The sequence below is a fragment of the Plectropomus leopardus genome, chromosome 10 (assembly GCF_026936395.1).
Source record: "Plectropomus leopardus strain MGB_pleo_1.0 chromosome 10, ASM2693639v1, whole genome shotgun sequence".
Lineage (NCBI taxonomy): Eukaryota > Metazoa > Chordata > Actinopteri > Perciformes > Serranidae > Plectropomus > Plectropomus leopardus.
In genome coordinates, this window is record NC_142185.1 from 22,835,044 (window position 1) to 22,848,990 (window position 13,947).

Genomic DNA, 13,947 nt, shown 5'->3' on the forward strand with positions numbered 1-13,947 from the left:
AGCTAATTGCCATTGCTCTGCACTGCACTGCACTCATATGGACGTTTTTGCTTATATCAGGATATTAGCTTCACAGACAGTTAGCTTTGTCAGCACTGTTGCCATTGTTAGCACTGTTTGTGCTGCTAGTACCACTAGCTGCTAGCTGCCAGCTCTGCCACCTTCATGTTGAGAGCTGTTTGCAGACAACCTCGGATACATTCTGGATATTGCACAAAGCTCCTTTAACTTGCATACATGACTATTGATTTTTTCATCTAAAGGTAATTTTCCTCTTGATGCAACTTAGCTGTAAGGTTTATTTTATTTTAGAGGGTCAATGTCAATATAAAAATCTCCAGATCCACTCTTCATCCAAACATTACAGTGCTATTCTTTATCTCAATGAGTGTGTGTATTTAAGCTTTCAGTGAGGCAGGACTGCTTTTCCGGTCACTCTGTCGCATATCTGGCACAAACTGGTGCCCACTTCCTCCTATTGAACCAGCCAAAAATGGCCTTCCCTGCAGCCATGGTGGGAGAACTGGGATGGACAATGGGAAAGGCGGACGGACACCAGATCAGAGACTGTGGTAACCCTAACATACATAAACACTCAATGCCCCTAAACCCAGCAAGACAAACACCAACTCTTTGGTTTTCTGAATGGGACAATGAAGCATTTAAAGAAGGAAAACTTCAAGCCGATAATAGTAGGATTTGTCCATGTAACTTTGCAGATCTGGCGATGTCTGTGTATTTTAATTACAAGAATGAAGCTAATTAGTGCATAATGATTCGCACGTTTCAAACATTTCACACTCAGATGTTGTTTTAATGCAGTGTCAGCCTCGACTCCTCTCATGTGGGAGGAGTGTTTTTTAGAGTGCCTGAGCACAAAACAGAAATAAAATGTCTTATTTTGCTTACTGGGAACTGGAGATTGCTGCTGTGTTTTTTTTTTCTTGACAGAAACGTAAGGAAATGAGCCGATCATGTTCTGGTGGCAGAGACAGGTGATTATGAAACTGGACCTGACTGAACACAAACAAACACACAGTGACCTTGTGAAACCTCAGCTGTGAAACATGCACGCTGTTGAGTTCCTACATGTCACAGACTGTGGTCTGGACATCAGAGTGCAAGGCCATTTCCTTAAGTGTGTCCCCCCACCCCACCCCCATCTCATTTCCTCCATACCCAAACAAAAGCTGCTTCTCTGGGAAAAGTGCACAGCCACTTCTGTTCCAGTGTAAAGCCCAAACCTGCTTGCATGCTTTGGTCGTCAGCATGTCTGTATACAAGGTACAAGGCACTTCAGCTTCAACCAGATGAGTGATTTGTTCAAAATAACCAGTCCAAAACAAAGTGTGCACAACTTAGCCCACCCAAACATTCAAGTCAAAGCTTCCACACGAATCAGCAAGAAATCAGTTTTATTGCACTTGCAGAGCCAAAAGAGCAGCGTTCATCACTATCCTCAAGCTTTGATCTAGCTGCTGGGTAGGAGCGGTTTTCCCCAGGTGGGTTCCCACTGTCTGAACAAACTCCTTTAAGCAGGTTTCAAATGGACTTCAGCTGGAAACAGTTCTCCCATCAAAGCAGTCAGAGGAAGGGACTCCCAAGAGTCCAAAGCAGATTCGAGGGGTCAACATGAGGACACTATTCTATGGATGGCACAAAACGTCTGCTAAGCAAGCTACTGAGTCTGTAAAAAAGACTGAATCATTAAAAGTCACCCCAATGAAGTTCTGCTGTGTAATTTGGTGAAAAAGAGAAAGTATTCTGCACAAGGTGAGGTTTTGATCCAACTCACATGAAGAGCTGAAACACCAACAGATTCAATCTGTAGTTAAAATGAAAAATGGTATCAGCAAGACTGGGTGTCATGATCGTTTGTGCTCAAATAAGAGGCATACTGATGCATTTTGTCAAGAAATCGGAGTACAAGACAGACCTTGGAAAAGTGTTGAATTAACCTGAGCAGAGCTGAAATTTATGAGATAAATTTTATATTTGGCTCACAGTTCAGTGTAGAAAAATGCCAGCAGGAGCTTAATGGACATCATGTAGCTTAACACCTACCATTTGTATAGAAAACAGCCTATAGAACTTCTGGTTGCTATAGTAACATGGACTGTTCACCACCACTAAAGGCTGAATGAGTCATTTGTCAACTGTGGAGTGAATATTGAGACTTAATACCAAGCAAATGCTGACCACTCATTTATCTTCATTCGCCCATCTTTGCAAAAGGTATAGAGCAAATGTGTCAAATAATGCTCAACCCATTAGGTGCCATAGCCCTTTAATGACGCTAAGTATCAGTGTCAAGAGCTTATACCTGAAATATGAGATTGAGAGACATTGCTTTAATATTATCCTTTGGAAATAAAACATTGAAGGTTTTCTTTCCTTAGTAAAATTAGGCTGAAGAACTAACAGAACCTCTGATAAAAGGCTTTTACAGGTTTCATCTTAAATTACTGTGGAAAGAACAATAAAAGGGTCAAAGTTTCCTTATGTGGCACTATACAGCATCTCTACCCATGCCCAAAGTACTACCAAGAAGCCAATATTTTGAGTGTATGCGCCACATACTCATAATAGAAGTCAGTTTTTTTTCAGTTAGCTTTTAATTTTCCCATCTTACAATTAAAAAAACCAATCTTGACACCACCAGGCCCCGCCATCTTCAGACTCCAGCTTTCATCTGGTTGTTGGGGGGTAGCGCCTTTCCCAGGTGGATCCCCACTGTCAGTCCAAACTCCTTGGCGGCATGTTTCTCATGGACCTCGGGCTTCAGCTGGTAACCCTTCTCCCCATCAAAGCAGTCCAAGGGGGTGAAGGTAAGGGGCTTTTCTCCCAGGAGGCCTTGCAGCCGTGTACGCCAACCTTGCAGCATGGCACTACGTGCCTCAGCGTCAATGTAAGAGGGGGCCCAGAAGATGTGAGGAGCCAGAACCTGGAAGCCACAGTAGTGCAGGATGCCATTCTGGAAAGTCAAACACATTAGTGTTGATATAGTCATTTGGAAATGTATTGTTTGCCTCTGTTAACAGCTCATTTAATGCTTGGTTGAGCCCATTTATCCTGATGCAGTACCTGCAGGGGCCACAGTGTGACATTCATGTCTCCATTAATGCCATTAGCACTGAACATAGACTCGTGAGACCCAGTGGTGAAGGACAGCATGGCCATCTTGTCCTGTGCAGAAAGCAAACTTATTTTAAAATATAAGACTTGAAAAACTTCAAATTATGCAAACCTCTTTACTTGGACCTTTACCTTGAAGACTCCCTGGCTGTATCGCTTCTCTTTAGAGTAGGCATAGCCCAGTGTGAGCACCCGGTCGATCCAGCCCTTCATGATTGCAGGAACAGTAAACCAGTACATGGGGAACTGAGAATAGGGGTTGTTAAAGTGGGTTTAACCCTTTAAAACCAGGAGCGACCACTTTTGTGCTGCTTTTCAAATCCTTGCACAGTATTTAAACCATTTAGCTAAAGACAAATTTGTGTGATTCCTTTTTACTAAGCCTTATTTTTTTTGTATTTCCAATCTCCAGGTAATTTTCTTGTACCTTTTACTAATTTCTTGCTGTTTGGGTCATTTTTTTCTGTTGCTCATTGCCCTCTTCCAAATGTTTTTGAAAGAATTTAAGCCAATTCACTCAGGTCTCACAAAACCACATCACTGTCCCTCAGCCTCTACCTGGAAGATGATGAGGTCTGCCTCAGTGAGTTTTCGTTGCTCCTCAGTGATGTCAGGGGACAGTTTTCCTTCCTCCCATGCCAGTTTGGTCTCCTCTGCATAACGGAAATGCTCTGGATTCTTAACTTTTCCTGCAGAGACAAAAATAAAAAAATAAAAAGTTTCCTGTAACCCTGAAGACCAATTAAAAAAACAATTCTTAATGCCAGTGAGATATTTAAATACCATTGATGTCCTCAGCAGTAGCAGTGGCTTTAAACTTCATGGCATACAGGTCAGACACTTCTACTGTGCAGCCCTGAGCAGCTAAAACTTCCACAGCAGCATCTTTAGCTGCAGCGTTGAATGAGCCAGAGCTCTGGTGAGCATACACAATCAGCACTTTCTTTGCTGCTAAATCAAAACATGAAGACTGAAATGAGCACAAGTTAAATCAAATAAAATCATACAATTTATTAGATCTAACCTTAACCATAGTATGACACATACTGTCAAATCTCTCAACAAAACAGGAACACAGAGCTGGAAACTCACCCATTTCTTAAGTAAGATGTCAAACTATGAATGATGAGCTTTAAATTAACTAATGTGTTGATGAAAAGAGCAGCTCATCGTGAGGCAAATCTCAGTATACTGTTTAAATACACCAAGCCCTCTGGCTCAGTTGCACTCTCACGGGTGCTGTCAATCAGCAATCAAGAACATCAATCAATCAGCTGGCATCTTTCAGGGCTCAGTAACACATCTTTTACTAAACTTGGACTGCATTTCAGAATTTATGCATCACTAAAAGCCAAGAATATGCAACTTTTTATGAGCAAAACTAGCCGCAGATTCATGCTGTTTTAACTAGAGGATAATCTTACAATAACACTCCTGCACGTACATCTTCTAACTTTAGCCAAACCAGAGAGAGACAGAGATGATGTTTGTCTCGTTTTTGTGTCTTTTACGCAGTAACCATGTGGATATTTGAGAGCATGCGTGTGTGTCTGTGTACAAGATGTTTAAAAATTGTGTGCCACTCCTGATGTCTTCCAACCACATGAAGCAGATGTGGCTGAGTGATCCTCTCACTCTACTGTTGCTGGTTTCCAGCTCTGTTTTCCTTTACATTACTCTCCTCTAAAGAAACAGTTGCCTGCGGTCGAGCCCGCTCACGAATGTTGCCCAGTAAAATAAAAAAATGGACTCAATTTTGGACATCAAAGGCAGGAGACATGAGCTGGCACACATCTGGGACAAAAATCAGCCCTAAGACCCATCTATCCAGCCACTGTGTGGAGGAGGGGTTAATATACCACTGCTACATATGGATACACTTTGTCAGATAAATTTTTCCCATTGTCTCTTTTTTCTCGCTCACTGACACTGATTTAAGGGTTGGTAGGTGTGTGTCACATAGCTACAAGCATTGTTCAGATTTAAAATTATGAGGCATTCTGGTGTTTATGAGGCCAACTCTTTTTTTACCTCTGCAGCCTCTCTGTTTTTTACACCATCCTCACAGTGGTGTTGGTCCTCTTTGTGCTTCATATTAAGCCTCTGGCTGCATTCTCTCTGTTGTGACGGGAAGGGATCATGTGTTTTGCCGTAAGGTGTGTTTTCATGGTTTGTGATGTATTGCACTTGGTGATCCCCGACTGATCTGTTGCAACATTGCATGAAGTGCTCACATGTATGTTTCACACTTTCTCCATGTGTCAGGTATTTGGTGTGTGCTGCTCGAGGCTTGTCAGAACATCTGCAGACCACCTTTAGGTGCTCCTTTACATAAAACCACAGCTATGCATTATGGAATGTATAGAGGGATTAAAAGGGGACATACACATACTGCGTGTACTGAGGTTTTTAACTTGTTTGTCATTAAATAAATGCTGGATAATAATGTGAAAATGTAGCTTACAGTGCCATCATATGGACAAATTTAGGAAATGCAATTTTTTCCGCCTTATATGTGGGCAAATTTAAAATAAAAATCCTTAAACTTACTGCACTTACTGGATAAATTGCAGCAGTATGCAGAACTACAGATACTTCTTTACAGAAATTTGGCAAAGAGATCATAGCTAATTGCAAATTCATGCTTGTTTCCAATAGTTTCAAAGTGCATACTTGGACTGCTGAAGACCTACATTAAAATTAATAAAGAAATCTGAATATCTTTGGCTGAAAGGTTTTCATTAATGATTCTGTAAACGTTTTTTTTTTATAGTATTCTGTAGTTTCTTCTTGTATAAGATCTGTGGGAAAGGGCATCACTGTGGATTCTTCATCTTCAGCATGAACAGAATACCAAAGTTGAGGTGCTGTGTTTGGTTAACCTGCAAAATGTCAGTGAAAATGGCAGGATGGTGATGAGGTGCTGAGTGCCTTGTTTGCATCTGTGCCCAAGAGCTCATCACCCCATAGTTCCCCCATTTCCCAACTAACTAGACATTTAGACACTTATCTCTAACTTGTTACCACTAGATGGTGACAGTGCCCAGTTTCTCTTCCAGTTGAGAGATTGATTTGATGCAGTTTATGGTTTAATCACAGTTGGTGAATATCTGCCAGCACTTGTGGAGGTTAAGGCCAAAGTGAGTAATAGCCATCCAGATGGTGAGTCATGAATTGTGGCTGTATATTGGCAGAACAGAATCATTGTAAAGCATGCAAACTGCAACCTTTAACAGATTAATGTCACTGATCTAATCACTCCAATGACCGTAAGTAAACAGAGCTCTAGGATTTACTGTGATGCTTTTGGCACACCCTCAGCACTGCTGGCTGTCAGGGGTACAAATTAAAAGTCATTCAAGTTGTTTTAGCTGAGGGAAGTTTAGGTATTGCAGAAAGGCCTCTTAACCCTCTATGGTACGCACTATGATCCCAGTTGGTAAAAAAATGTTTGGGGTGTTTTTTTGTCTTAAAATAGACCAAGTAAACATAATTAAGAGACATTTTCAAAAAATATTATTTTTTTAGTAGTTTTTAGGGTTCGTTGCCATATGGCAACACCGTACCATAATGGAAAGTAATGAAAACATGAGTTTTGTTTAAAATTGTATGTAACATTTATTTTAAAACTCATGTTATAGTATAAACAATCCCCAGTAGCCTGAACAGGGTTAGGGTCAAGATGTTACCCATTTTACACTCTCTTACTGGTAATACCTGTCACTTCACTTTCATCCTCACTGTCCTCCCTCTCCTCACTGTCTCCATTGCCCTCACTGTCTCTGTCCTCACTGTCCCCACTGTCCTCATTCTCTGGCTCATAATCTTCATCGGTCTCACTGTCTTCATCACTCTCACTCTGTGTTTCCAGCAGCTCATTTTCCTCGTCACTGAATTCTTTGTCATCTTCACTATCATCTAGTGGGAGGGCTAGTTCAGCCTTTTTCCGCGATGTACCATAAAAAAAATTTGCATTCATTCTGTAAATGGAAGAAAGATGTGTCAAATATCATCATATGCAATGTGGAAAGGACTCACAAAGTGCATTATTATAATTTATAGACTATAGAAGATCAGTGTACACCAATGCAATTGCAAAGTAGGCCTATATACAAAATGTTATCAACATGCCAGGCTAGCAATCCATAATGGTACGGTGTTGCCATATGGCAACGTACACATTTTTAACATTTTCTATTATTTATTGATTGACTACAGTGCAAGAAACTACATGATAATGAACTTAACTAACCTATTGTTGAGTGTATATTTTTTTCCCATTGAAAAACTTCAAAAAAACACTTTTTTTGTTGAATTTTTAGGCGTCAAATGGTGAGGCTCCTCCCGTCCATGATGTCTGCAGAAAAGGGTTTCAAAATGGCCTATAGAAAGTAATGTGACAAATTTAAACACTGCAATTGGTTTACTTAGAACCCCACCTCTTTTTTAATGCATTGCATCATAACTTTGAATGTATTATCTGTGTGTAGAAGGCTTAAAATGGGGTTGTTGCCATGTGGCAACGCTGTACCATAGAGGGTTAAATATCTTCAAAAATATGTGCTCAACCAGGCACTTCCTCTCCCGTGTCACTGTCACAATCCAGTGATCATACAAACTCACACTATCAGTTTATATCAGGAAAACAAAAGCAGATCTTTAAAAAGACATCATTAACCCTGGCTTCCTTTTCAGTATTAATACCAACCCTGAAATAAACCCAGACATATCACATGAAACTCAGTATTTAACTTACCTTTTAACAACAATTTATAGCGAGCTTATCATAACAATTGGATAAGTTAAATGATGTGTGACAGAGACTGAATAACAACACATAACTCTAATGAAATTATTCTTTTTCCCAGCGCAGTAGTTACCCAGTGTGTACGAGTCCACTAGAGAGCAGCATATGTCAGCAAGCTCCACGTGTCTTAATACAGCAAGAAAGTTCTTATGACTTTGCCATGGTGGCAGCTGCACCGCTGTTGCATGCTTATACAAAGTTTGGGATTTGAAGGTGTGGTAAAAGTTTGTGATTCGTTGTACAAAAGTAGCACACAGTGGAGTATAATAAAATAAAAGTTGAGGCCTGGAGGGGTACTTTATGTTGCTTCAGGTTTTGCGTGAGACTCGTGAAAGAGGGTTGGTGACTAAGAGTTCTAACAAGCAAGTGTCTGTCACTTATGTGCATAAAAATAACAATGCATGTATTTAATCACTTGCTGCATTTAATTGTAGGCAGCTTTAACATCACCTTAAAAGTGGACTACTTCAGCCCAATTGAATTTCTTCATCCTCTGACTGTTTGTTTGTTTGTTATTGTAAGGTCAGACACAGGGTTGTAGAGAGAGCAGGTGAACATACATTTAATAAATAAGAGGCCTTTTACTTTGCTACCGCCTTTAATTCTGAATCTCTGTCTACTAAGATGTCCATTCACATTGAAAGTACACTTTTAACATATTTCTACATTTAAGTTTTACACACACTCTACAGCTGACACAAAATTTAAACACTTATTTTGAAGATTATTTTTTAGGAAGAGAGAGGGGATAGCATGCAGCAAAGGGCTGGCGTTGGAGTCAAATGCAGCCACTGCAGCAAGGATGTAGCCTTTGTACATGGGGCACCGCTCCACCAGGTAAGCTACTATGCACCCATTAGACATATTCTTTTATGAAATAGTTAATAAAATGATTCATTAACAGTCATAGAAAAGGAACAAGAGTTCATATATAGAATAGGGAATTTATGGCAGAGTGAAGTGATTTTCTACAATAATTACTATGTTTAAATTATACTTTGCTGACTCATTATTACTGGTATTATTAGTATCACCCTGAAGTTACCTCTTAAGCGGCTGTATTTCCATTTAAAGGGCGTGTTTTGGGTCAAACATATTTCTGCTAAAGATGTTTAATGAATTTGGGCTAGGTACAACTAATTTTTAAGAAGATATCACAACTTAAAATGTGCTTTATCACACAGCTGAGAAAACAGTGAAAGGTTTAATGAATCAGAAAAACTGGCTGGTGCATAATCTTTTATATTGTGTATGTCCCAGCACGTACTGATCTCAGGTGGATTATGATCATTTTCTGTAGATGTTTATACTGCAGGATGGGTGTAAAATCATCCCCAAAAAGGTAATTTTGAGTTCTCAAAATCACAGAGTAAATACAAATATGTTGGGAAGAGATTCACACAAAATCAAAATAATCTTTTTTTTCCATATCAAGAGATACAACAATGAAAACCTCAAGAGAGGAAAGTGCAATCCAATCTTTTTCTTACCTTCAGCTTCTCACATATCTGTGATTGTCTCTATTTGGATTAATGTTAACATCTCACATTACTTTCCTATGGGGACCTTTAGGTCAGCCAAATCATTTTTATAAACTGCTATTGCTGTTTTACATTTTGCTTTGCTCGTGGTCAGGTATTTTAATCAGTTTGGATTCCTGTACTTGTATCAGATCAATAAACTGCCCTCAGTTAAGTTGTAGAGGGGTAATAAGAGTCTGCTAGAGCTGACAGCTGGGACTGCTGCAATTTCTGGCAATAGATAATCACAACAATAAGGACAGAAACACATTTCTGCAAAGGTGAAATTTAAAATGTAAATATGCTGAAATGACTTTTTGACTTTGATTACTTTGTGTCCTTGTCATTTTTTCTTGTTCTTTGTTTTTTTAACAATTCAAATGTATTCTTAAATGCTCCCTGACAGAGAAGTTTTTGTATTTTGTCTATATGGCGACATTTGCCCCTAACTGCTGTACTGATGCTATACTTCAGTGGCCCAGTTAATGCAACATATTATAATTCCAGTCTCTGCTCACCTTTTCTTCTCCTCTGTCCTCATCGGGATAATAAGTCACTTATTATGTTTGTCAGCCAAGTAGGGTTTCCTGAGTCAAAGCCCCTGAAGGCAACATGATGAAGTGATGTTCACTGAACTGTGACAGCATCTTGCAGCAAAACATTGACTTACATTGTTAATAGAGTGGATGACAGAAAAACCTTGTGCATATTTATTTAATGTCACAGCAAAGGCATGTACTGAGATATGACTCACTGTTTCCAGAGTAAAAACTCTGACTGAGGTGAATCGCTGTCTTCTCTGTCGCATTAACATGTCTTGCATCTCACCACTGTCCATTAACTGCCCCTGAGGAGTTAGAAACAGGTGTCCTCTGAAATGTCTGTCTTCCTGAATTGGCTGAAGGAGATAATACCTGAATTTTAACACACATAAAACCTCATGCAGCCATTCCCCTGTGTTATTCTCAGGTGTGCAACAAATCCATCCACTTCACTTTTCCATTTAAGCTTCACTTCAATCAAATTATGTTTTGTAAAGGGTCTGTTTACTACCTCCTCCTGCTCTGCTGGGATGCTCTTTCTCTTACTTTACAGTAGGGAATTTTGTGCCCAAAACAAAACAGAGCTAAGTGCCAGACTGGAAGTAAAGCTGTGTAAAAATGTGTTTAGGTGGATAAATAGGTTGTTTGTTATGTTGTCAAAAAAACAGAAGACAAGAAGGACAAGAAGACAGCTCCACTGAATGAGATTATAGAACAGCTCTTACTTTCACTTTACTTTCACATTGTGCTTGGTTCAAACTCTGCACCGCTTCTGTTGAGCTCCCTTAAAGAACAGCTCCTTTTAAACCAAGAAAATATGTGTTAATCATTTATTTACTGTTATATTAACAACTTAATTCTTCACTTGTGTTTAATGCTTGCCTTTAGACAAATTGAACACTTGTTGAACATTGTTTCAAGCTTCTAATACAGGATTTTCCTCCTTTTCTCTGTTATTTATCGTTGTGCATGGAATACTTTTGCTTGGATGAGGCATGCAACTGTAGAATATTGCCTCAAGCTGTGGGAGCTCACACTGTCTAGGTTTGTATTTCTCTTTTATTTCAAACATTCAGTTGTTGGTTTATTAATTAAAGCTGGGATAGGGAGTTTATTTTTGGCATCAGTGGGCAGAAATGGCATAATAACTTTTCAACATATTGTACTTCAAGTGGTCTGAGAGAAAACTAGTAAATAGTATATAGTAAAAAATCCTGCAGAAAAAGTTTTATTCCAGCGTTGGCAACAATTGCCTACAGTGCAAAGTAACCCAACAAAAGGAAAACAGACCTCTCAATAACAGAGTCCAAACAAGAGTCTGACAATAAAGCTAATAAAATGTGTCAATATTGTCAGAGTATTTCAGAGATGGAAAACCAATGGTTTAGCCTGCTGCTAACCAGAGCCAAAGGTTCTCGGCTGTGGCTAATTTAAGTTTATGTAGCTAGCTACAGCTTAAAATCACAACATGTCATTTTAAAGGGCTTAACCATCAATCAGTCAATGATTTATTAAGGATCCTGACTGAGGTCAGCGGAATTTGCAACTTGAGTTCAGCCAGCGCAAACCATAGCACCAGGGATATGATTCCTGCTCGCCCCAACTTCTCGCCAGATCAGCACACTTTACTCATGTTTACTGAACTGGCCACAGGCCAGCTATGACACCCAGCGCTGGGGTTTTCACTGGCTGAATTCAAGTTGCTATAGCTGCTGACTGAAGGTCCACCTCAGAAGCTGCTGCCCACTCTCCTCCTAGCAAAGTAGCCCATAGCAGCAGGAAGTAAGGTGGAGACTGCAGGATGTTCTGGCTAGCTAATGCTTGTCTCATTTGTGATCTAATAAACAGAGCGCGAGAGAAAGAGAGAGAGCATGGCGAGGAGGAGCTGAGCAAAAGCGCTGTAGCAGCTCTATGACAAAATAATATTAACCAAGTCAATTTACAGAAAACGCTATGTCACTTTATGTGTGCCAGTGCTCATCTGGTGGGAGGAGCTTAGGCCAGACATGTGAGAGCTGCTGGTGGAGGTTGTGTTTTCAAATTCTTTTTTTTTCTGCCTTTTTCAGAAAACTGTCTACCTTAGCTTTAAGCACCGTAATCAACAATGAAAATAGTTGTTTGCTGCATCCCTAATCAATTCAATCAATTCCTACTCATTTTAAATCTCAACAAATACATAATTCATGCAATTGTAACTTATTATGAATACCTTTTTCATTGTTGTTGGATTTGTCACGTTTCCTTAAAGATGAATTTGAAAAGATGACGTTATTTGGAAGTTGGGCAGAAATCCTTAAGAAATTCAGCAGAGCTGCTGTGATGTCTCACCTCTCTTCCCCTTCTCCAGTCCCCTCTTCCTCTCCACCACTGTCGCCATGGTGACAAAGCTGATCGATTAGATGTCATCTGATTCCAAATCTGCAGAAACAATATATGACAGCAGATGGTAAGCAGACAGAGAGGGGAGCTGAGGGAGAGGGTGGAAAAAATGGGGACCAAATTAAGATTAAACTACTTCATCTCATTTGAATTTACAGTGTGTGGTTTGTTGGTTACACATGAGGGTTGCAGAAACTGGCAAATTAAAATGACAGAAGGTAAAAGTGATAGAAAGTACAAGGATGTAAGGAGGAACAGGAAGTTGCAATGAAACTTGCGGTGATATCATCCAAACACAAACACAGTGGGATAAATACAAACTTTTTCATCTCGACAATACAGCATCCTTCTTATGTTGTGTTATAAAATTTGAATCAGTAAAAGTGCCAAAGACTTGCTTTACTGCTGAGATTTTGCACATGCATGTTCATTAACACATGTATGTGCAAAATCTGAGCAGATGAGGAGGAGGAGATGAAAATGCGAGCTTTGCCGCCCTGGCCTTTAAACAGATGGTGTGTCCAGACTGAGACAGACAAGGAGTTAAACCCAGGAGAATTGGTGGAGAAAGGGGGGAGGAGAGGACACAAGAGAGACAAGGTGGAGTGTAGCAAAGGGCACAAAACCTGAAAGTCCTCCTTTATTATGTTTGCAATTGATTCTACTGAAATGGAGTGATGCAGGCTGCAATACAGACATTTCACTTTTTTTATTAACTGATTTTAATATTCCCGCAGCAATTGGAAATGAAACTGTTCATTAAAAATGCCTGGGTGGGGTTTCAAATCTTCATGGTAGTGCATCATTAGTCTTGGCCAGGTGTCGGAGCTTATCCCAAATGGAGTTAAAGTTCTGACAGATGTAGAGGGATCGGGCATTATCTATTCATTAGACCTACTGTGATACTGTGGAGCTCAGCTGCAGTCAAAGCTGGAGCCTTTAGATAAAAGAGGTTTCTCCCAAAACTGAGATAATGAATAAAACAGGATTTTCATCGAACAAGCTGGCTAATATGTGTATCTTACCTTGATTTTTTTAGTGCCAACCTGCAGTACTTTCTTTGCTGTTTATTTTTTTAAAAAATGAATAAAATGTAAATGCCAAAGTTTGCCAAGATTGTCTTATTTACATTGCTAAAATGTTAACGTTAGCGCAAAGACAAAATAAGAAAAGGATTTCTCCAAATGAGACAAAAATCTGATTCGGGGAAATAATGTGTTTGAATTAAATACTAACAGTATTGTTTACTTTGAAGGAAGTTCTCTATGTTTTGTTGTTTGTCTTCATCAATGATCTGTGCATATAGACCTCATTTCAGCATGAGGAGCTGTCGATCATCGCACCTTTCAAACAGACAGCTGCATGCAATAAATACTTACTTTCTGTATGATGTAGCTGATGTCTGATGATTAAAATGTATGCACAGAAGATGTGACATTTTATATACCTTAGTACTTGTAGCAGTGTGCTAGATTTGTCATTGTTTATCAGTGTTTGAAGTATAATGAAGACAGAAATTAGCAGAATTGATCACTCTCTGATTATGACAAATGTATCTGTTGTA

The 13,947-nt window shown here is 39.5% G+C and overlaps 1 protein-coding gene across 3 annotated transcripts; it reads right to left on the reverse strand.

Moving 5' to 3' along the window:
• Positions 1-2,270: 2,270 nt before the first annotated feature.
• Positions 2,271-4,386, reverse strand: LOC121949501 (ribosyldihydronicotinamide dehydrogenase [quinone]). Of its 3 annotated transcripts, none has more exons than XM_088083313.1 (6): positions 4,228-4,386; positions 3,919-4,086; positions 3,694-3,824; positions 3,268-3,342; positions 3,085-3,186; positions 2,271-2,974 (listed from the first exon to the last, which is right to left on the reverse strand). In XM_088083313.1, exons 1-6 carry the CDS (start codon positions 4,229-4,231, stop codon positions 2,675-2,677), a joined length of 780 nt encoding a protein of 259 aa, XP_087939439.1. In that variant the 5' UTR covers positions 4,232-4,386; the 3' UTR covers positions 2,271-2,674. The 3 variants fall into 3 exon arrangements, with proteins under 3 accessions (XP_087939439.1, XP_042351131.2, XP_042351132.2); XM_042495197.2 differs by having other exon boundaries at positions 3,268-3,381; XM_042495198.2 differs by having other exon boundaries at positions 3,268-3,381; positions 3,919-4,083; positions 4,228-4,381.
• Between the last annotated feature and the right edge of the window lie 9,561 nt (positions 4,387-13,947).

Coding starts and splice junctions, on each gene's coding strand:
- LOC121949501 (XM_042495197.2), bottom strand. Junction 3,825..3,918: donor TACTGCTGAGGACATCAATG/GTATTTAAATAT, acceptor TTGTCTCTGCAG/GAAAAGTTAAGAATCCAGAG. Junction 2,975..3,084: donor TCACACTGTGGCCCCTGCAG/GTACTGCATCAG, acceptor TTGACTTTCCAG/AATGGCATCCTGCACTACTG.